Consider the following 22,788-nt stretch of genomic DNA (forward strand, 5'->3'; position numbering starts at 1 on the left):
CCTCTATAATAGAACACATATTTGTAAAACTAAATAAGTCCCATAAAAAATCCTCCATCATTTAATGTGATGATACTTGTAAAACACTGCACAAGTTTATTATTAAGCATGCAAATCACTGTTAAGCAGCAAATTGCAGGTGATTATCTTCTTGATAATAAAATGGCTAAAGCACAATATAAACTTTTTAAAAAGGGTCAACAACGCTGTGTCTTTATAGCTGTCATACATGTGGCTGCTATGAGACTAGTGATAATTTCTATTTCAATTTTAAAGGGCAAATAGGAGCAGTGAATTTTTAATGCTCAGCATGGTAAATATACATCACCAGAAGAGACATGCAGAATAGAAATAAAGGACTATAAATGTTTGACAGCAAATCATTCATATGAAGAATATTTATTATTATGATTTGATTTTGTTCACAAACTATTTCCAGATTGAAAGCAGAAATGTACATGTCCATTGTTTATATCAATAAAAATAATGAACTATTAGTGACCAACTTACAAATCACTTTGTAAGTGACATGATCCAGGGGAGAGTCTATCTCCCTATCCACATTCATTTCCTTCTATTTACAACTCCTTCAGACAGATTAACTGTGATTAAAGCTTTCATCACCCTCTCTCAGTCAGCACAGCCACGACTGCTCACGTCTGCTGGTCTCCACCCTATCACTGACATCCCCTTTGTTCTCTCCACCCCCTTCCCCTTCTCTGCATCTTAAAGCATTCTTCATTTCTAATCCTTCTTAGTTCTACCGACCTGAAATGTTAACTTTCTCCCTCCACAGACTTTCCCTGACCTGATTAATATTTGTAGCATTTTCTTTTTCCATTTCCCTTTCACAAAAATGAGTATCATTTCATTTAAAAAGCATTCGAAAGGAAAACTACATTTCTCGTGGAATGTATATTCTGGCATATTTACGAACTGCTGATAATTTTGCGGTCAGTGCGGACATCACTGTTGTCAAGTATGCTGTGAAATTCTGCCAGTCTACTTTCATAAAACTGAAGCAATGACGGAGAGGACAATTTTTGGTGTTACAATCAGATGATGTTGAAAATATGGGGTTGGGTTCCATACAAAAGCTTTATTTTGACATACTGGGTCTCAGACCCTAGTGTCCAGACTGAGACCCAGTCTATCCCAAGCTTTCTCCAAAGTATTTGTAAGCACACTGAGCATGAATTCAGAGGGAATGGAGAAGCCCAGCTCCATCAAACTACCTGATAGAACATAGAACATTACAGTACAGTACAGGCCCTTTGGTCCTCAATGTTGTGGCGATATTTTATCCTGCTCTGAGATTCATCTAACCCTTCCCTTCCACATAGCCCCCCATTTCTCTATCATTCATGTGTCTATCTAAGAGTCTCTTAAATGTCTCTAATGAATCTGCCCCCACGACCTCTGTTGGCAGTGCGTTCCATGCATCCACCACTCTCTGTGTAAAAAACTTACCCCTGACATCCCCCTTATACCTTCCTCCAATCACCTTAAAATGATGTTCCCTCGTGTTAGCCATTGTCGGCCTGGGAAAAAGTCTCTGACTTTCCACTCGATCGATGCCTCTTATCATCTCATACAACTCTACCAAGTCACCTCTCATCCTCCTTCTCTCCAAAGAGAAAAGCCCTAGCTCACTCAACCTATCCTCATAAGACTTGCTCTCCAATCCAGGTAACATCCTGGTAAATGTCCTCTGCACCCTCTCTAAAGTTTCCACATCCTTCTTATAATGAGGCGACCAGAACTGAACACAATAATCCAAGTGTGGTCTAACCAGAGTTCTATAGAGCTGCAACATCACCTCGCGGCTCTTGAATTCAATACCCTGACTACTGAAGGCCAACACTCCATACGTCTTCTTAACAACCCTATCCACCTGCGCAGCAAGCTTAAGCGATCTATGGACATGGACCCCAAGATCTGTTATTAAGGAACATTGAGGGGAAGGTATCCAGTTCCTTGGAGTATCAAACCTTTGATGAAATGGATTTGTGCAGGGGTGAATATGGACTGAGATAATGGTGAAAAAAACTACAGGAGCAGAAGGGAATTTATAATGATATGATGTTGGTCATAAAATATTCATCATTAAGATTTCAGGTAGTAGAGTTGTTCCCTGAGCACTTTGATCAGATATAGCATCTGTTGAGAGATGTTCCCTCCACCACACGCCACCTCTTCCAGCAGCTTGCCCTGATCTGTGTATCCTCCACTTATTCTCTTAAGTATGCTACATTGCAAGAGAAATGGGTACTAATGTATTGTTTTGTAGAGGAGCTTTTAAGTCAACAGAAATTCCTTCAGTATCTTCCACATCACTCCCTGTAGACTATCACAGCTTTAAAGCTGCACTCTGATTTATCAGGGCTACCTTTTAATGGTCTGCCAGGAGTTACTCCTGTTCTTGCCAGTGTGTACTGCCTTTTGTTATAGGAAGGCAGATAATTGGTCATAGCTGCCCATTTGTTTATCTTCCAGTCAGCCTCCTGTTGATCCAATCAGGACATCCTCTGTGATTGGTGTACAGTCTCTGCTACCAGCGATATAGACTGTGCCAACATGAGCTGATGCACCTGAAGTGCTGAACAACCATCTGCCAGGGCTGAGACCTGGTCTATCCAGCCTTAGTCTCACATGTCTTGGCTCAGACATATCCATGCAGGACTTACTACTGATTGCCTGAGCTCAGCCCCAGACCATTCAATCTTAGTCCTGTTTGTCTGGGCTCAGACCCACATTATTCCAGGTTTAGATTTAAGTGTCTGGTTTAGACCTGGTACATCCCAGGTTTAATTTCTAGTGTCTGGACTGATATCCAGTTTATCCCAGTCTTATTCCAAAATATCTGGGCTCAGACTGTCCTGATTGTCCTCTGCTCAGATCCACATTATCCCGTGCTTAGTCCCAAGGGTCCTGGGCTCACAGGGCTACCGTGGGTTAAGTTGTGAGTGTTGGAGTTCAGGCCAAGGCTACTGGTTCCCAGTGTCACGTACTCAGCCCCAGGCTACTCTGGGCTTAGTCTCTTGTGTCCTGAGCTCAGTCCCATTGTTAAATGTACTACATTTAGAATACAGTGCTTTCAATCACCTTTCCCCTTCCAGTGGTTGAGGAGATGAATGTGAAAGACACCATGCTGTAAGCTGAAGTAAACAAATGCGGCCAGGCCAATTCTCCTCTTTGAACCAATACCAAAAAAACAAATTAACAGGATATTCACTTGACTGAGCTTTGTGGAATCTTACTGTAAAAATTAGCTGATTTTTTTTTACCAACGGAGGTTCAACATTATAAAACATAGGAAATTACAGCACAGTACAGGGCCCTTCAACCCACAATGTTGTGCTGACATTTTATCCTGCTCTAATATCTATCTAACCCTTCCCTCCCACATAGCCCTCCATTTTTCTATCATTCATGTGGCTATCCCAAGAGTCTCTTGTGTCCCTAATGTACCTGCCCCCACAACCTCTGCCAGCAGTGCGTTCCACGCACCCACCACTCTCTGTGTAAAAAACTTACCTCTGACATCCCCCCTATACCTTCCTCCAATCACCTTAAGATTATGTCCCCTCGTGTTAGCCATTTTCGCCCTCTGACTGTCAACTCGATCAATGCCTCTTATTATCTTGTACACCTCTATCAAGTCACCTCTCATCCTCCTTCTCTCCAAAGAGAAAAGCCCTAGCTCACTCAACCTATCCTCATAAGACATGCTCTCCAATCCAGGCAGCATCCGGGTAAACCCTGGTTATTCATCATATATTTTACTATGAGTTGCCAAGGCATATAAATATAAGTTCTTACTGTCCAAAATAATATCTGTTGAATATATTTTAATACAATGATTTTAGAAAGAGCAACCCTCTCTTTGCAGGCAGCACAGTGAACTCTTTAGTAAAAGACCTCACTAATCAGCAGGCTCCACTTCCAATATGGGTCCTGGGAGCAGACTGGTCAAAACATCATGCTCCTAGTGGGAAGCTTAGCCCAGTGAATCCTGCACCACAAAAATGCATGAAAGTGCCCGAAACAACTTTGGAACAATTTTGGCTCCTATAGTAACAAAACAATGACCATTATAGAACTGATTCATTTGCCCTGTATCTCTGAGAGAGTTAGTCTACAATAAGAAGTGCCATGTTTTAAAGCTTCTTCAACACATGCTGTGTTTTCTGCCACATTAGTGGTATGCCTTGTGTGTTCAATGCCTACTGTCAAGCCAACAATCACTATAATTTCTATGAACATCAAGAGCTATGCTGGAAGCTGTTTTCAAAATGATTCATACAACCTGGACAGCATGGAAAGCTGAAAATCAAATCTTAGTATAAATTTACATATCACTTACTGAGCGAACAGCAATATAGAAAAGAAATATGTACGTAACTCCCTGAGCTTTGGTGAAGTGCCAATGTACTATGACAGACTACTTTAGTTGTCAAACAAAGCTGTCACCACATGCAACAATCTTGTCCAGAGCTTTAGTGCAGCTTTATGATGCAAAAACTATACTTCAACTATTGAGTGAAGTAGTTTTTGTCAATAAATGTGACAATAAGTGGCTGTTTCGGCTTCTTCTTCCAATGCTGGCTCTGAAGTGGATCTTTATTTGCCTTAGACATTCTTCAGCTACACAGAAATTGCTAAGATTGTTACACAAACACGATCAACAGGGTGATAAATATTCATTTTAGGTGTTTGGATAAAGCACATAAAGGAAAATGTTTGATGCGTTTGATGTTTCTGTGGCTGTACTTGATGGAATTCAGAAGGATAACAGGGCATCTCATTGAAACCTATCGAATACTGAAAGGCCTGGAAAGAGTGGACATGGATAGGATGTTTCCATTAGTAGGAGAGTCCAGCATCCGAAGGCACAGCATCAGAATAAAGGGATGTCCCTTTAAAACTGAGTTGAGGAGGAATTTCTTCAGCCAGAGAGAGGTGAATCTGTGGAATTCGTTGCCACAGAGGGTAGTGCAGGCCAAGTCATTGGGTGTATTTAAGGGAGAGATTGAAAGGTTCTTGCTTGGTAAAGGGGTTAAGGGTTACAAGGAGAAGGTGGGAGAATGGGTTTGAGGAAAGATCGGCCATGATCGAATGGCAGAGCAGATTCAATGGGCAAAATGGCCTAATTCTGCTCCTCTCTCTTATGGTCTTACAGAAAATCTGGTGCAAAGGAACAGAATAGAGTTTCAATGGAAGGCATCAGTTGGCGCTGCTTCCTCACAGCTCCAGCGACCTTTGTCAGAGTTCAGACCTGACACACTGTCTGCCTAGAATTTGCACATTCTCCCTGTGTTTTCATGGATTTCCCTGGGTCGTCTGGTTTCCTCCCACATCCCAAGAAGGTACTTGTTGGTAGTATAAGTGACTGCTGTAAATTGCCCCTAGTATGGCAAGAGAATCAGTTGGGAATTAATGGGCATGAGTGAGAGAATGGCTAACAGTGAAACAAGTGGGAGACTAGGATTGCTGGGATTGCTCTGGGAGCTGGCATGCACTTGATGGGCCAATTGGCCCCCTCCTATGTTGTAAGGAGATATGAAAATACAATTTGATTCTGTACCAGGTAACTGATGCTATGGATTTTCTTTGCTATCATTGACTGAGGAGGTGGTTAATACTCAGGCTGGTCAGACAAAAACCCAGCATAATAGCTATTTTTTCTGCCAAAAAGGGAATTCTATTAAATATTTCCCAATAGACATGAAACTGATTCCTCTCAAATATCTCATCAGAAATGAAAGACTTGTTAGTTCAGTTGTCAGGCACTACGAAGAGGGAAAGGGTTAGAGACAACACATTACCAGGAGTTGCTTCTATGAGTATTACTGGACATGTGCCTGCAATAGGCACAAGAGCAACATCCTAATATTAATGAGCAGGGTGGATGATTTGGCAAGGAAGGGTGTTGGGGTGTTAAGGAGGGAGTTGGTAGGAAGGCTGGGCACATTGCTTGTGTCCCAACCTGTTTGCTTCATGTTGTGTTATATCTGTTCCCAAACACAGGACTGCCCCAAGAAAATTGGTTTGTCCTACACAGCATGCAAGAAGAACCTAAACAGAAAACCAACCACAGATGAGATGTTAATCGATTTCTTTTAGCAGTACCTTGGAGGGTTGGGACAACAGCAGACTGACGATGCTTGGACCTATGTCTGCTCTCAGGATTTGGTGCAAGGCTCTGCCAGGGGTCAGGATGGAAACTGTGGTGTTCCTGAACCATGTCAGCATCCAGGGGCGGAACAGTGAATAGGTCTGGCATCTGACATGGAAGGGAGAAATAGGAAGAAAATTATCCCACTGGCAGGCACGGTAGTGTAGCAGTTAGCGTAACGCTATTACAGTGCCAGCAACCTGGGTTCAATTCGGCCGCTGTCTGTAAGGAGTTAGTATGTTCTCCCCGTGACTGCATGGGTTTCCTCTGGGTGCTCCAGTTTCCTCCCACATTCCAAAGACGTACGGGTTAGGAAGTTGTGGGCATGCTATGTTGGCGCCAGAAGCATGGCGAGACTTGCAGGCTGCCCCCAGAACACTCTATGCAAAAGATGCATTTCACAATGTGTTTCAATGTACATGTGACTAATAAAAAAAATAGATAGATAGATAGATATAGATAGAAAATTTGCATGCTTTTTTTGTGTATATAAGTATGGATAATTTTCTAATGAAATTAATAAGATACTTCTGATATACTTTGATAACTGCAAAATACATCAAGATTTTTCTCTCTCCTTTGATTGCAACCTGAATTATCTGCACCCATAAACAAAGAGGCAACCTGAGGCGTTAATTACACATATTAGGGCCCAGGCACCAATTCTGGGCCTCTCTCCTCAATGCTTCTCCCCTCTACTCTCCACCACTTTCTTTAGTAGAACATACTTCCATTCTTTCCATCACCCTTTCTCTGCATTCTTCCAGAAATTAGAATGATCCTTTTGCTTTAGAGCTTAAAATAAATACAATCAATACACACTTATCTTCGAGTTAGTGAAGCATACTTCTTCCACTGTCTCAAAGTTAATTGTTCCTTGGCAGACTGATGTAACAAAACTGACAGGCCTTTGGAGATCAGTGTAATGCATCTTGCTGCACTGTCACTGCCCTGTGGTACTTGTAGAAAACATAAATTCACCAGACCAGCAGCAGACTGTTTACAAGGGAAATGAAAAATGGTAATTGCTGCTGTGATTTTTTTGTCCTACTCTGTAAATCTCCAAATCTTTTCTGGACACACTTGCAATAATCTGACTGCGTATATGTTGATAGGAATGTAGTATATATTTTTTTGCAGGAATATTATACTGATAACTAATTGGAAAGATGCCAAATGCTAGCCTCACTACCATACATATTTTATGTATTCATTTATCTATATCATATCTGGGGATTTGTATTACCAGGACAAACCTTGCTGACTGCAGTTGTTGATTCCAATCAAAATTATAACTTTTTAAGTTGTTTAAATTGTGGTATGACTTTGAATTCTCCATGTGTGGCTGAATGTGGAACACTTCGACTTACTGAGTGACAGCTGATCTATCACTATGTTCCATTGCTGGACTTCATGCGGGAGTCCACTCACCAATTCTACACCTGCAGCCATGGTATAAAATCAGAGTCCTCATTCAACTGAATGGGATTCCAAGGCTGGTGACTGGGAGGAAGAAGAGAACTAATTTAGAGAAGTAATTTGTTTTCTTATTTATTTTATTTTAATGTTTAATTATAACTTTGTGAGCTTTATAAGTTTTAAAATAATTTTATTGTTTTTCTCCAGATGGAGTGCAGCAAACATTCACCAGATTGGTTCCTGGGATTGCAGGCCTGTCATATGAGGAAAGATTAAGTAGGCTAGGTCTCCAGTCCAGAGTTTAGAAGAATGAGCGGTGATCTCATCGAAATGTACAAAATTCCTAGAGAGCTCGAGAGAAAGCAGATATGGAAGGATGCTTCCCCTGACTTAGGAGTCTAGAAGCAGGGATTAAAGGGTAGGCTATTTAGCAGTGACCCCTGAGGGGCCGTGAAGGCTTGGTCATTGACTATATTCAAAACAGACATTGATAGATTTCTGAATAATAAAAGAATCAAGTGATTTTAGACAGGAACATAGTTATCGAGGTGGAATATCACCGAACACTTCAATGAATGTCAGAACAGGGTCGAGGGGCAAAACGTTTACTCCTACTCCTATTTCTTATGTTCCTATTGACACCTGTTGCAATAGTTTGTAGATATCGCTCAATATGAAAGATTTAACAACAATGATTGAAAAACTCCCAAGCTTTGACAGAAGGCAAAGCTCTGCTTCCACCTTGTCCTCTGTCAGAGAGTTCTAGGGTGTGGTCTCAGCAGTATGCCGCCTGACTCCTATTTATGCCTGAAAGCTTGTCATCCATTTCCTGGGTGGAGAGAATAAGCTTGATCACCCCTCATATCTGAACAATTTGCAGACAGAAAGCTCTCAAGAAGAACAATGTGATTTATGTCATGTTCCTTGATTGGTAAATACTATCCAGGAGTTGGACATATATCCCCTTCTGCACTTCAAACTGCTGCCACGGGATCTTATACAGTATATCACCTCAGAAGGTTTCATAGCATTGATTTAATATCTCATTCAAAAGACATTATAGACCCCTGACAGCAGAATTCATTAGCACAGAAAGCAAAAGTTTTTGGTCCATCTTACTCCTGCCTATACGAATTGATATACGAATTCAAAATAATTGATTCAAAAGAAAAGAGTTAGAGGTCTAATTTTATCTTCATTACATAATTTTAAAAGTTTATTCATTTTAACTTATACAAGTTAAAAAAAAGGTTTAAGTTTATGAAAACGCTGAAAAATCTTGAGGCTTTCATCAATAAAATATACCTGTCCATATTGAAGAGTCCAGTAATGTACTGACAATGTGTAGCTCTAATCTTTGCGTTCAGCTAAACTATATTTCAGCGATCTTTTTATTGAAGTGTTGTAATTGCAGGTGTTTCCAACAGATAAGTGCTAAGGGCAGAGCTGTTTGATGCCATCGGCTGTTGTATCCTGATGGTCGTGATAATCTCTTTACCATACTGTTTGCCACAGTCTGTAACTGCTTTGTTTCTGAGGAAGATCGCAGGTTACGTGGTGTGGGTCAATCGAGATGAGTACTCAGATTATGGTGGCTGGTAGCAGCAGGACAGAATTTGATCACCTTGACCACAGATCTTTGGCCTTAGAAACATGAGGGCTTCTTGCAAAACAGAGCAGAAGGATGTCTTTCATCCCACTGCACCTATCACGTGGCTGCTTGAAAGAATAATCCAATTAGTTCTATCCCTCTGATCCTACCTCTTAACCCTGCAATTTTATTCTGTAAAGCATTTTGTAATTCACCTTTGAAAACTATCGCTGTCTTTTCAGTGTGTGTATTCTAAACCATAATCACTTGGGTAAAAATATCCATCTTGATTCCACTTTGGATTTATTTGTCAATTATTTTAAGTCTATGTCCTGGTGGTAGAAGTGGCTTCTCTCTGTCAACTCCAATCAAAACCTGTCACACTACTGAACATCTATGTAAAATTTCATTTTAACTTTCCTTGCTCCAAGGAGAATAACTCCATTTCTCCAGCCCCTCCATGTAACTGAAGCCCCTCATGTGGCACCATCCTGATAAACCTTTTAGGATTCTGGGTTTTGACATCCTTCCTAAAGTGCTTTGTAAATGTTTGTCAAAACATCCTTAGCTTCTGTACTGCAAAGGTTCTACATCAGTTCATCCGCACCACTTACAAGCAGGCAGACATCATGATAGCAAGTTAAATGCTTAAAAATAAAAAGCTGCTGTGACTGCACCTCCATAATTTTTCTGTAAGGAGGTAGTTTGGAGTACAAGTGTTCTGAGAAGAGGGTCCCTTCATAAAAGTTTAAATCTGGCTCCCACATTCAAATGCTGACCTGTTTTAAGTTCAGCAGTTGCTGGCTGGGTGTGTTAGAATTTGGACAACCAGTGAAATGGAAGCAGGAGCTAACAGCTCCAGAATGTAAATGCATTTTATAGCATCCCTTATGGGCCTGCTGGAACAGGAGTGCCTTCCCAATCCTTCTGTCTACCCTCTGCTATGATCATCATCTGCACTTCTGTCTGTCAGTTTCAACCCGCAGCCTTCAAACCTCTGTCAATTATCGAGGACCCTCCTGTTACTGAACACCACCTTTCAGCAGGAAATGGAAGAAAATTTCCATAGGTCCTCCTGAAAATTCAGCAGACTTGCCAAGATTCCACTTGGATCCCCTGTAAATATCAGGGCTTGTGTGGCTGCTAATAAGCCGACAATCCTATATGCGGCAGAAGGACAATGAATATTGGACCTGCCAGTGAGATTCACACCTCATAACATATAAATAAATAAATGCATTTTAACAGACAAAAACTTGTTCTGCTACCTTCAGATTTTTGTGAACATGAGCCAAGGTTTATGTTCCTGTATCCTGTTTAAATGGTATTATCATTTTCCTATTTTCTTTTCAAGATGCAGCAGTTCACACTTCTCTGCATTAAATTTTATTCGCCACGCATTCTGCCCATTTCATCAGTTTGTCAATACCTTCCTGTAATCTCCTTTTCACTGTTTATACTTCCATGGTTTGTGCAATTTTCTTCACCATGTTCTGTGAAATCTAATGAAGGTGTATTGTCAAATAAACTTTCAGGAAGTTTCAACTGGAGTGCTGCAACTTTAAGAATCACCTTGCATCCAGGTCAGGATAGAAGTTGTTTAATATATAGATCTGTCATTGTGGCAAAGACCTGACAGATATGTGTAATAAACTCCATAATCTTGCATATTTGATCATTATTACATCATATTTGCATATCAAGAGAGGCTATAACATATCTGGGCAAGCTGAAAACAGTCCATGATATTAGATGTTACTAATGTAAAGAGCACATATGTAGTTATTAGAATACTAAATTCTGGGAATTTTTCACCATTTTTGAGATATTTTTCTTTATGTTTTGCAAATATAACTTTTTATAAGATGATGAAATAAAAACTTGCTCGATACATTGGAAATATTTTCAATTTATTTAACATGAGGCGACTGCAAGTGCAATAAAATCCCTTTCCTAAAGAAGTGTTTTTCAATGCTGCAACACAGAAATACACCAACATCAACAAACCATCCAGTTATGGAGATTATGCCAGAAACATGCCTTTGTCAAATTATCCAGCAACATATGGATAAAATGTTCTCTTTGGCCAGATAACTATGATCGAAAGGACAGTCCAAATTGCAATCTAGGTTCAAAGTTTTACAAGATAAAGGAACATTTACCTCAACAAAATATATCACTTACACTGATATCTTCCAGATCCAAATTATTGAGAATAATATTGTTGCGTTTCCAAATTATTGGTGGCCTGAGGATTCCCTGAATTGAACATGTTAGGACTGCGCTCTGTCCCACAGTTGCCGTAGTGACACTCACTTTCTGATCTTCTGCCAGACTCAATTGAACGACCTCTGGAAAAATGATATTATTTTTGAGGTTAGTTGACATTTCCTGTTGATACAATTAAAATGTTTGAGTACAATAACAAGTCAAAATTTAAAAAAGTGCTCCAGGAAGCCTTCAAAGGACAATATACTTCAGCATTTATTTCTCATTGGGATAAACTAATATCATGCATGAAAAGCCTTTTACTTTCGATATGTTTGTAGTGAGTTGTACAGGAATGCAGAAATTAAATGTAACATGTATTTCCAACACGATAAATATTCAGAGAAGCAACTAATTTGAAGTATCATCCACAAGCAAGAAATGTAACCATATTTCCACTCAACCAAAATATCACCAAGTATTTGTATATTTACATATTTATATAATATATAAATATTTGATAATATTTGTACATTACCAAAATAATTTAATATAATTCGGTAAGATCTGGCGTGCGTATTGCAATAGCAAAAATATATGAAATCGGCAGGTTAATTACTTTGGTGTTGTGATGCTATTATTATAAAAAATAATTTTAATAAGCACATTTCACACGTGCACTAAGCAACATTTTTTTGATTGTATTCTGCTGTAACTCATTCCTCCCAAGTGAACAATATTTTTCAATTTAACTTTTCTCATTCTTATTTCTAGAAAATTATAGAAACATTGAGAAAAGGAAGAGGCCAGCAACTCCCCAGGCCTGCTCTGTCATTCAGTATGATCATGGCTTATCCTTTTATCTTGATATTATATTTCCAGTCTCTTCCCCTGCCTCTCGAAATCTTGAAATCTGTCTCTTTCTTAAATATATTCAGCAACATGGCTTCCACTACCATCTGTGGTGGAAAATTCTACAGGTTTGCCACCCTCTGAGTGATTTCTCATCATCCCTTTGGGGAATTGGATATGATGTCCTGGCTGTTACTAATTCCTCAGGCAATACTACTAACTTTGCATCTTCTGGGCATTATCACATGCCTATTTATGGGAGCTTGATATGTACAATTGACTATTTTGTTTTCTTCATTACAACTGTGACACAAAACACTGGAGGAGTATTTCACCGAATGTAAAGTGCTTTGGTAAGTTCTGAAAATGAGTTGAAAGACTTTAAATAAATGCAAGACTTTTTTTTACATTAAATATCATTGCATATACCAGGACTCAGAGCTTGCAGTAACACTCTGTGACTTGGAGCCATTCCTAAAACACTTTACCTTTGTATTAAAGGGTAGCTGTTGCATTTTTACAGTTCACAGCAATCTTTTTCGTATTCACACACTGCAATTCACAATGCCTTAAAAATTTTCAAACTGATCCCAATATAGTTTGATCCCAATTCTACTTCAATTCATGATGAAGATGCTCATGTGTTTGCAGCAGAAGAAAATGTATTGAGATTTGGACAGGTTAAAATTGATGGGAGAGGTACCAGAAAAGCTAGCTGCACTGAAAGTGGACAAATCAGCTGGTTCAGATAGGATACATTTTAGGTTGCCCAGGGAAAGAAGGGAGTAAATTGCAGATGTCGCAAGCATAATCTTCCAAGCATCTATAAATTCAAGGATAGTGCTCAAGGAAAATTGCCAGTGTTACAACTTCATGTCCATGTTCCTAACATCCATTTAATGCTCAACCAACCAAAATAGCATCAATATTTTCTTGGACATAAGTCAAGTTGGCACCCATGAGGTTTATCGCGACATCCCAGGCCTGTAGAGATAAACCCCATAACTACAGGCCAGTCAGTTGGACCTCAGGTGGGAAAGGTTACAGAAACAACAATTGGGATCAGAAGTAGCAGTTCCTTGGATTAATTAAAGAAAGTCGGCAAGGTTTTGGTAAATCATGTCTAACTACTCTAATAGCTTTTTGATCAATTAAGAGGAATGATGAGAGAAATGCAGTTAATGTGGTCTATGTGGAATTCCAAAAGATGTTTGATATGTGCAACATGAAAGGTGCCATCAAGATCGAAGTGTAGGGAATAACAGGGCTGTGGTGACATGGAGAGAAAATTGGCTGTAACAGAAGAAAAACGAAGTATAATCATGAAGAGTGTAGATAGAATAGAATCTATTCCCAATGACAGCAGGATGAAGAATCAGGGGACATTGAATAAAGGCCAAAAATTAAAAGAGGCATGATGAAAAGCATTTAAAGGAGAAAATGGTTAGGGTCTAGAAAACTGGCTAAGTAACAGGAAAAGTGAAAGGCTGTTTTTCAGACTGAAGGAAGAGCACAGTGGAATTGCCTAAAGGTTGATACAAGGATCACTACTTTTTTTAATGTTTTAATGATTTGAACTTTGGTGTACTTGGCACAATTTCCAAACTTGCAGATGACATAAGACTTAGCGGTGTGATGAATCATGAGGAGGATTATAATATATCTCACGTGATATCACAAGATCACAAGATAAGGGAGCAGAAGCAGGCCATTCGGCCCATCGAGTCTGCTCCAAGGAAAAGGGAAAAAGAAATGGGGTGGGAAAAAAAGAGAGAGAAAAAAAAAACTATTCTAATCCCATTTGCCAGCCTTATCCCCATATCCCTTGATACCCTGACTATTTAGATATCTGTCTATCTCCTCCTTGAACACCCCCACTGATCTGGCCTCCACTGCTGTGCGTGGCAAGGAGTTCCACAATTTCACCACCCTCTGGGTAAAGAAACTTCTCCTCATCTCTGTCTTGAAACTGTACCCTCTAATTCTAAGATTGTGCCCTCTGGTCCTGGACACGCCCACCAAGGGAAACAGCCTAGCCACATCTACTCTATCCTTACCTGTCAACATTTTAAATGTCGCTACGAGGTCCCCTCTCATCCTTCTGTACTCCAGCGAGTACAGTCCAAGAGCCGACAAACGCTCATCGTACTTAAGCCCTTTCATTCCTGGAATCATTCTCGTAAATCTCCTCTGAACCCTCTCCAACGTCAGCACATCCTTCCTAAGATGCGGGGCCCAAAACTGCGCACAGTATTCCAAATGAGGCCTCACTAGCGCCCCGTAGAGCCTCATCAACACTTCCTTACTTTTATACACTATACCTCTCGAGATGAATGCCAACATAGCATTCGCTTTCTTAACCACCGATCCAACCTGGTGGTTAACTTTTAAGGTATCTTGTATAAGTACCCCCAAGTCCCTTTGTACTACCGCACTATCAATCTTCTCTCCTTCTAGATAATAATCTACCCGCTTATTTCTACTTCCAAAGTGTACAACTGCACATTTCTCAACATTGAATCTCATCTGCCATTTTCTTGCCCATTCTCCTAAACTGTCTAGGTCCCTCTGCATTCTTTCTATTTCCTCTATGCTCCCTACTCCTCCACTTATCTTGGTGTCATCCGCAAACTTAGCCACACAACCATTTATTCCATCATCCAAATCATTGATGTACAAGGTAAAAAGGAGAGGCCCCAACACCGACCCTTGCGGCACACCACTAGTAACCGGTAACCAACCAGAACGAGATCCTTTTATTTCCACCCTTTGCTTCCTGCCAACCAGCCAATTCTCCACCCATTTTGCTACCCTGCCCATAATTCCATGACCTCTCATCTTATTAATCAGTCTCTTGTGAGGCACCTTATCAAAGGCCTTTTGAAAGTCTAAATACACAACATCTACCGCCTCTCCCTTATCCACCCTACCTGTGATTTCTTCAAAAAACTCCAATAGGTTGGTCAGACAGGACCTCCCCTTCACAAAACCATGTTGACTAGGTCCTATCTTGCCTTGCGCCTCTAGGTATTCGGTAACCTCCTCCTTGAGGATAGACTCCAATAATTTTCCCACCACTGACGTCAGACTAATAGGTCTGTAATTGCCTTTGTGCTGCCTCCCACCTTTCTTATATAACGGAACTACATTCGCTACCCTCCAGTCCTCCGGAACCATGCCAGAATCTATCGATTCCTGAAAAATAATCGCCAACGCCTCCGCTATCTCCACAGCCACCTCCTTCAGAACCCGGGGATGCACCTCATCCGGTCCGGGAGACTTATCAGCCTTAAGCCCCTTTAGTTTTCCAAGCACCTTCTCCCTATTAATCTCAATTGAACTCAGCTCCAATTCGTGAGACTCCTGACTAATGGGCACATTGCTTATGTCCTCCACGGTGAAGACCGATGCAAAATATTCATTCAATTCCCTTGCCATCTCACTATCATCCATTATAATACCTCCTGCACCGTTATCAATTGGTCCTATGTCAACCCGTGTCTCTCTTTTATTCCTTATGTATTTAAAAAAACTCTTAGAATCCTTCCGAATGTTGTCCGCCAGCTTCCTTTCGTAACTCATCTTTGCTTTCCTAATGACCTTCTTAGTTTCTCTCTGCAGATTTTTAAAATCGTTCCAATCTTCTGTTTTCCCACTAATTTTTGCTACTTTGTACGCCGCCCCTTTTGCTTTTATTTTATCCTTCACCTCCCTCGTTATCCACATCTGTGCCTTTTTTCCATTCAAAACCTTCTTTTTTCTTGGAATATATCTGTCCTGCATTGTCCTTATTTCCTGTAGAAATTTCTTCCATTTTTCCTCTGCCGTCCCTCCAGCTAACTTACTCCTCCAATCAATTTGGGCCAACTCATCTCTCATACCTTTGTAATTTCCCTTATTCCACTGAAATATCGATACACCAGTTATCAGCTTCTCCTTCTCAAACTTGAAACTAAACTCAATCATATTGTGATCACTTGTTCCCAGTGGTTCCTTTACCTTTAGTTCCCTAATCACCTCGGGTTCACTACACAGCACCCAATCCAAAACAGCCGATCCCCTGGTGGGCTCCTCAATAAGTTGCTCCAGAAAAACATCCCTTAGACATTCCACAAACTCACTCTCCTGAGTACTACCGCCTTGCTGCATTTCCCAGTCCACCTTCATGTTAAAATCCCCCATAATTATCTTCACATTGTCACTCTGACATGCTTTTTCTATCTCAATCTGCAAAGTAGGTTGAAAAGTAGGACCTCAAGGGTAGTAATCTCAGGTTGGTGGAGTGGACAGATAGCTGAAAGATGGAACTTAATTCTGAGAAATGCAAAATACTTATAAACATACCAAGTAGGAGCATAACACTGCTCTGCCATTTAGAACCATAGAACCATAGAAAACTACAGCACAGAAAACAGGCCATTTGGCCCTTCTAGTCTGTGCTGAAACATTATTCTGCTAGTCCCACTTACCTGCCCCCAGCCCATATCCCTCCAGACCTCTCTCGTCCATGTATCTATCCAATTTACCCTTAAAAGTTATAGAACCATAGAAATTAAAAGTTATAGAACCATAGAAAATATGGTTATGGCAAAGGTGATTGTAACGTCAACTTCCTACCAGAAAGTTACATTACCATAAGGAGCAATAGAAAGGAGAGATTATAATTCTAAAAGGGGTACAAGAATGGAGAGATCTGGGGGTATATGTGAATGGTTCATTGAAAGTTGCAGGACAGGTTGGAAAAATGATTAGAAGGCATACGTGATCCTGGGCTTTACAAGGCACGGTAGTGTAGCGGTTAGCATAAGGCTTTACAGCGCCAGTGACCCGGGTTCAATTCCAGCCACTGTCTGTAAGGAGTTTGTCCGTTCTCCCCGTGTCTGTGTGGGTTTCCTCCGGGTGCTCCGGTTTCCTCCCATGTTCTAAAGACGTACGGGTTAGGAAGTTGTGGGCATGCTATGTTGGCGCGGGAAGCGTGGCGACACTTGCGGGCTGCCCCCAGAACACTCTATGCAAAAGATGCATTTCACTGGGCATTTCGATGTACATGTGACTAATAAAGTTATCCTAAACAGAGGTGTTGAGTGCAAGAGCGAGGATGTGATGATGAGTACATAAGCTACGTACATGTGGAGTATTGTGACAATGTGGGCACTGTACTTTCTAGAGGGCAAAGAAGAGATTTACTAAAATGAATTCCAGTGATAAAAGACTTTAGTTATGTGGATAGGCTAGAGAACATAGGAGGACGAGGTGAGATCTGACACAGGTAAATAAAATCATGAAGTGTGTTGATAGCATAGATGGAGACTGATTCCCCTAGTAGTAGGATCGAGCCAAAAGAAAAACAAACTTAAATGATGAAAAGCTTTTTTTTTAAGGAGCAAGTCGTTAGGGTTTGGAAGTAGCAGCAGCTTCAATTATAGTGTTCAAAACAGAGCTGGATACGTGACTGAGATGAAAGAACTTGGAGAGGGTGGGGAGTGTAACTAGCTGGACTGTTCCTACAGAGAGCTGGTATGGATGGCGTACCAATGGTCTCCTTCCATGCTTTTTTCTCTGTGAATAACTTACTCTGAACAGAATAAAATCTCAAACTGAAGCATTTCTAAGCAAGGCATGTGGGTGACAGTTTGACTTATATCCAAGAAGATATTGATGCTGTTTTGGTTAGTTGCACGTAAAATGGATGTTGGGAACATGGCACAATCTGCTTCAGCCTTAATTTGGCGTGAAAAGGAAATAAAATCTCTAAAGCTGAATAGGCATAACTAACATACAATTGGAACCATAATATTAAAGATTACTTTGTTATTTTTAGGTTTGCTGGTGAATTTTCACCTTGCTGCTTGTCATGGCAAGGCAGTTGGATGACAAGCAGGGAGACTGTGACTACACAGCTTCATCCAGGAATCAGGAAAGGAATAACAATGTAAGACATAGAACGGTGCCAGGACTGGAATTGATGGGAAGGAACAGAAATCTAACAGGATGAGAACATGTAAAGAAAGATCAACATAGTGAATGCCATTGGGGGAAGGAATGTCTTTTGCGATATTAGGTTTATTCATCTTTGTTTTTGATTTATTATGTTAATATATAACAAAACAAAAATAACAGAGGTAATTATTATTACTGGCAGTTATAGCAACGAGAACATAGGAAGACACAAATTAGCTGGATTACTCACGTAAATGTTTTTGACATGACAAGTTGGTATTCTAATGATTTTATAGCTGATCAGAGGCTTTGATCATAAGCAGCAGAAAGAACAAACAAATCAGAAAGGTCTGGAGTGAGCAAACAAGGAGTCACTTGGAGACCTCCTGGCCTGGATTTGTGCTTTACACTTCAGTGATGATGTGGCGAAGCCAGTGCCTGCCTGCCCTAAAGACTCCAAGCACCAAGCACCCATTGAAGCAGCTGGACTGTGGCAACTCAGCACCTTACTGGTTGGGGACTGCCAGGCATAAAGAAGGTTGAAGCAGATCTCTGAGACACAAAGATCTCTCCCAAAGTCAGACATGCTGCAGTTCCTGTTGTCTATGCCCATCGAGTTGGGTTTATCAAGTTGGGGCAGGCACGGTAGTGTAGCGGTCAGGGTAATGCTATTACAGTGCCAGCGACCCGGGTTCAATTCCGGCCACTGTCTGTAAGGAGCTTGTACATTCTCCCACATCCATACCAGCTCTCTGTAGGAACAGTCCAGCTAGTTACACTCCCCACCCTCTCCAAGTTCTTTCATCTCAGTCACGTATCCAGCTCCGTTTTGAACACTATAATTGAAGCTGCTGCTACTTCCAAACCCTAACGACTTGCTCCTTAAAAAAAAGCTTTTCATCATTTAAGTTTGTTTTTCTTTTGGCTCAATCCTACTACTAGGGGGATCAGTCTCCATCTACGCTATCAACACACTTCATGATTTTATTTACCTGTGTCAGATCTCATCTCGTCCTCCTATGTTCTCTAGCCTATCCACTCTACACAAAAGATGCATTTCGCTGTGTGTTTCGAGGTATATTTGACTAATAAATATATCTTATCTTACCTTATCACTTGTAACTGCTGTCTGATGTCTTGTATTCAGTCTCTGCAGGGAGACCAGAGTCCTCCTCAGGGACCAAACCTGGACAGAATTTATGGAGAACCTGGGCTGCTCAAATGTTAGGGAGTCCCCTCAACCTTCCTAATCAGGTCCTAAGATATAACGCAGGGCATTATATCTGACACAGGCTTGGTTTCAGGAGTTGTTAGAAAGATGTAACAGATAGGGAGCAGTCTGCCTTTTCTCTCCTCTCCTGATTTTTGTCTGGATTTATTCTCTTTGTATTTCTCACTCCTCAGATACCCGGAAGGCAAGTGGGTTTTCTGGCGTCTTGGTTTATGAGTGCCATGGAGTGCTTACACACTGATAAGACTTGCACGTCTGAGGGTCAAACTTCTTTTGAGTTCCTCTGGAGCTTTAGCCTGGAGCTGCAAGGTTCCCAGCTTTTGCATCACTGCATGATACAGGACTTGCCGATTGAAAGGTTGTGTACTGACAAGGAGAGACTGACTCACTTGGCTCTTCTCTTCATGTTTATGCCAGTCAGCAGAGAAGGCTGGAAGTGAGAATTGAACCACTGCACTTGCACACAAATAGATGGCAGCAAGTGGCAAGTTATACGCTGTGTAAACTGTGCTCCTCGCTTTGTTGTTTGACCAGAATGTCATGTAAAACCCCCTTTTGTGGTTTTCTACAGTCGTGTTTCTCTTCCACTGGGACACTGCTTGACTGCCACGACCTTAGATTACTATACTCTGTTCAGCCCTGCATACAGAGGTTAAGTAACCTCTCTGTTGACAATTAAAGTACCTTGCTGTTCTGAACCGACACTTGTGCTGAATGATTTCTATAGCAATGATAGCAGTTTTCCACTAGACCTGTTTACCATGTCATTCGTATTCATGTGACCTAATCATGATGTTGGAGTCCCCTCCATTGCTCATGTCAGTGGTCTATAAACTGCTTTTGCTTGAACATTTGGCGCTGGCAGAAATGTCTTGTTTTTAAAGACCATTTCCACAGATGCAGTTATCTCGCATGCCTAATCAAATGTCAGATTTACTGTTCTTAGCAACTGGGACTGGAAGTTCTGATCAGTTCCACATACAAACCTACCTGGCAGTGCATGATCTAAGAGCTTACTGAAGTTGTAATATTGTGACAGATTTTTTTATAATGACTTTGTAATTACTTATCATCTCACCTTATGTCTGGTTATTAATTCAAAAGTTACAACTTTCCACAATCTCTGATGGCACTGTGTTGAAATGATTATGTACCTTTTCTTTTACTTCAATGGATATCATTGGTCCTATGGAAGTAAGTTTCCAGCATTGCACAAGTTTCAGGCCTTTTTATCTGTGAACAGAATCATCTCTTGAGTTCATGTGTGCCTTCATTCTGAGCATTTTTTGCCCTCACCTTTTATTTCATTGCTTTTATTTGTCTTAAAAAATCATTTCTTTCCATTCAAAGAACAAGGGGAAGGGCTGTCATGCTTCATATTTTCATTTGCACCAAGATTTGCTGGTACCACCTAGCTCAGTCTGCAGCTTTGACTTACATAATTAATTGGGAGCTGTGCGGACTCAGCCTACCAACGTCCTTGATGACTTTATCACTTTTGACAACTGCAATTATTCAGAATCCCATCCTTATCAGCAGTATAAAGTGTGTGTGCTCATTGGGTTCTTAACCCATAGCACAGTGACACAGTTCAGAGCCAGAGACCCAGATTTACTCCTGACCTCTGGTGCTTTCTGCGTGGAGTTTGCACATTCTCCCTTTGACAACAGGGATTTCCTCTGGGTACTCCCACATCCCAAAGATATGTGGGTTACTAGGTTAATTGGCAACTGTAAATTGCCTTTAGTGTGAAGGTGAGCGGTAAAATCTGGGAAGAGCTGAAGAAAATGTGGGAGAATAAAAGATGGGATTAATGTTGGATTAGTGTCAAACGCGTGGTTGATGGTCAGTGTGGACTTGATGGGCCGAAGGGCCTATTTCCATGCTGTGTCTCTCTATGATTCCATGATTCTGATGAAGTCCATTGCAGAGTGGGCAGAGAGATACATGTGAGAGATGAGGAGTTCAAAATGGATGCAGTTAATTCAAGGGCACCTGACAGACTTTCTCTCTGGAACTTCATATACACATTACTGCAACTAGGGAGCAGTTGGTTACATGATACAATCACTACCTTGGTGACAGCCTAAAAGTGAAAATTATAGTTCACATCTCAGTCAAGCTCTAGTATCTGGCACATGCCAGACTTGTCAAATACTGGTTGATTAAGTTTGCCACTGAGTCAAGTTGGCCCAGCTGTTCCTTCAGTGTGGCCCTCCTTTCAGCCCAGCCATTCCCTCTGAAATGCTGGTTACAAGAGCTGAATAACAAAGCTTTTAATATACTACAATCTTGATGGAAGAAATTTATATCAATTAAAGTGCACAAAAATGTTTTGGGGTGCTGCTGAAATGAAGACGTTTTAAGTGGCTATTTATTAATTGATGACTGTTATTTCTTTCGAGAATTTGCAAAACTAAGAATAAATTATGCATAGGAAGTATAGTTCACCAAAAACATTGTTGAAGAGGAGGAAATTCAATTCACTGATAGCAGAAGCTGATTAAGTATCTGCAATGTGGCATAGCATATTGCTTATTTGCTTTAACTTAACAATATTTTTTTAGGCAAATGAACAAGACTCAAAATAATACTGGAGTTCAGTAAGGCCTGAAGTGACATAAAACTGACTACCTCCTGTGTGCCAATCTCAATGTAACATGTTGCTTGGCATGTAAAGAGCATGACTGAATACGTAGGTCAATAGAAGCAGTACAACATGTATCTTTTTATTAGAAATGGTTTCAGTCAATGTTAATTATTTAGCATAATTAATTATCAACAATTACAAGGGTTCTAGGTTGAATGGGGAAATAAAACAGTTTTACAGGCACTTGAATGCCAAGGTCCAACAGAAAACCTGTGGCAAAAGGAACAAATGGTAGTGGAAAGAGTACTGGAAGTTCAGCAACACTAGTAACTATAACAAGCATGGATAGTGCTATAAGGCCATCAATGGCCCAAGTACTTAACAGGCCTCCCATCAGAGGGCCAAGGCCAGAGGAGAGCTTTTCAAAGGCAGAGAGGCGGTCAGTGGCTGCTGGGGAAGAAAAAACATGTCAGAGAACTCTTCAACCATGATTCTGTCCTTGACAGGAGTGTCCTTGGCTACATCCCACAGCACTCTTGATCCTTTCTGCCACCATTGCCCAACAAGAAGCTGAAAAGGCTATTATCCTGCTGAAAACCAAGGCCATGAGAACAGACAATGCCCTTGATAAAGTCCTAAAGTATGGTAAGCAGGAATTTCACTCAAAACCTGACAATCTCATCTCTTACATCAGGGAAGAGGAAGACTTCCCAGGGGCCTTGCATATGCTTTTATAACAACCAGCATCAAAAGAGGAGACAATTCCAACTGTCCAACAC

General features: G+C 40.7%; 1 protein-coding gene across 3 annotated transcripts in view; it reads right to left on the reverse strand.

The window, feature by feature from the left end:
- Nucleotides 1-22,788, reverse strand: part of fstl5 (follistatin-like 5) — a 576,645-nt gene that overhangs the window by 105,228 nt on the left and 448,629 nt on the right. For all 3 annotated transcript variants that reach the window (XM_052010319.1, XM_052010317.1, XM_052010320.1), the window contains exon 7: nt 11,373-11,539. In XM_052010319.1, coding sequence (XP_051866279.1) covers nt 11,373-11,539 — 167 coding nt within the window. The remainder of the gene's footprint in view (nt 1-11,372; nt 11,540-22,788) is intronic.

Source organism: Pristis pectinata, chromosome 2 (assembly GCF_009764475.1).
Source record: "Pristis pectinata isolate sPriPec2 chromosome 2, sPriPec2.1.pri, whole genome shotgun sequence".
Lineage (NCBI taxonomy): Eukaryota > Metazoa > Chordata > Chondrichthyes > Rhinopristiformes > Pristidae > Pristis > Pristis pectinata.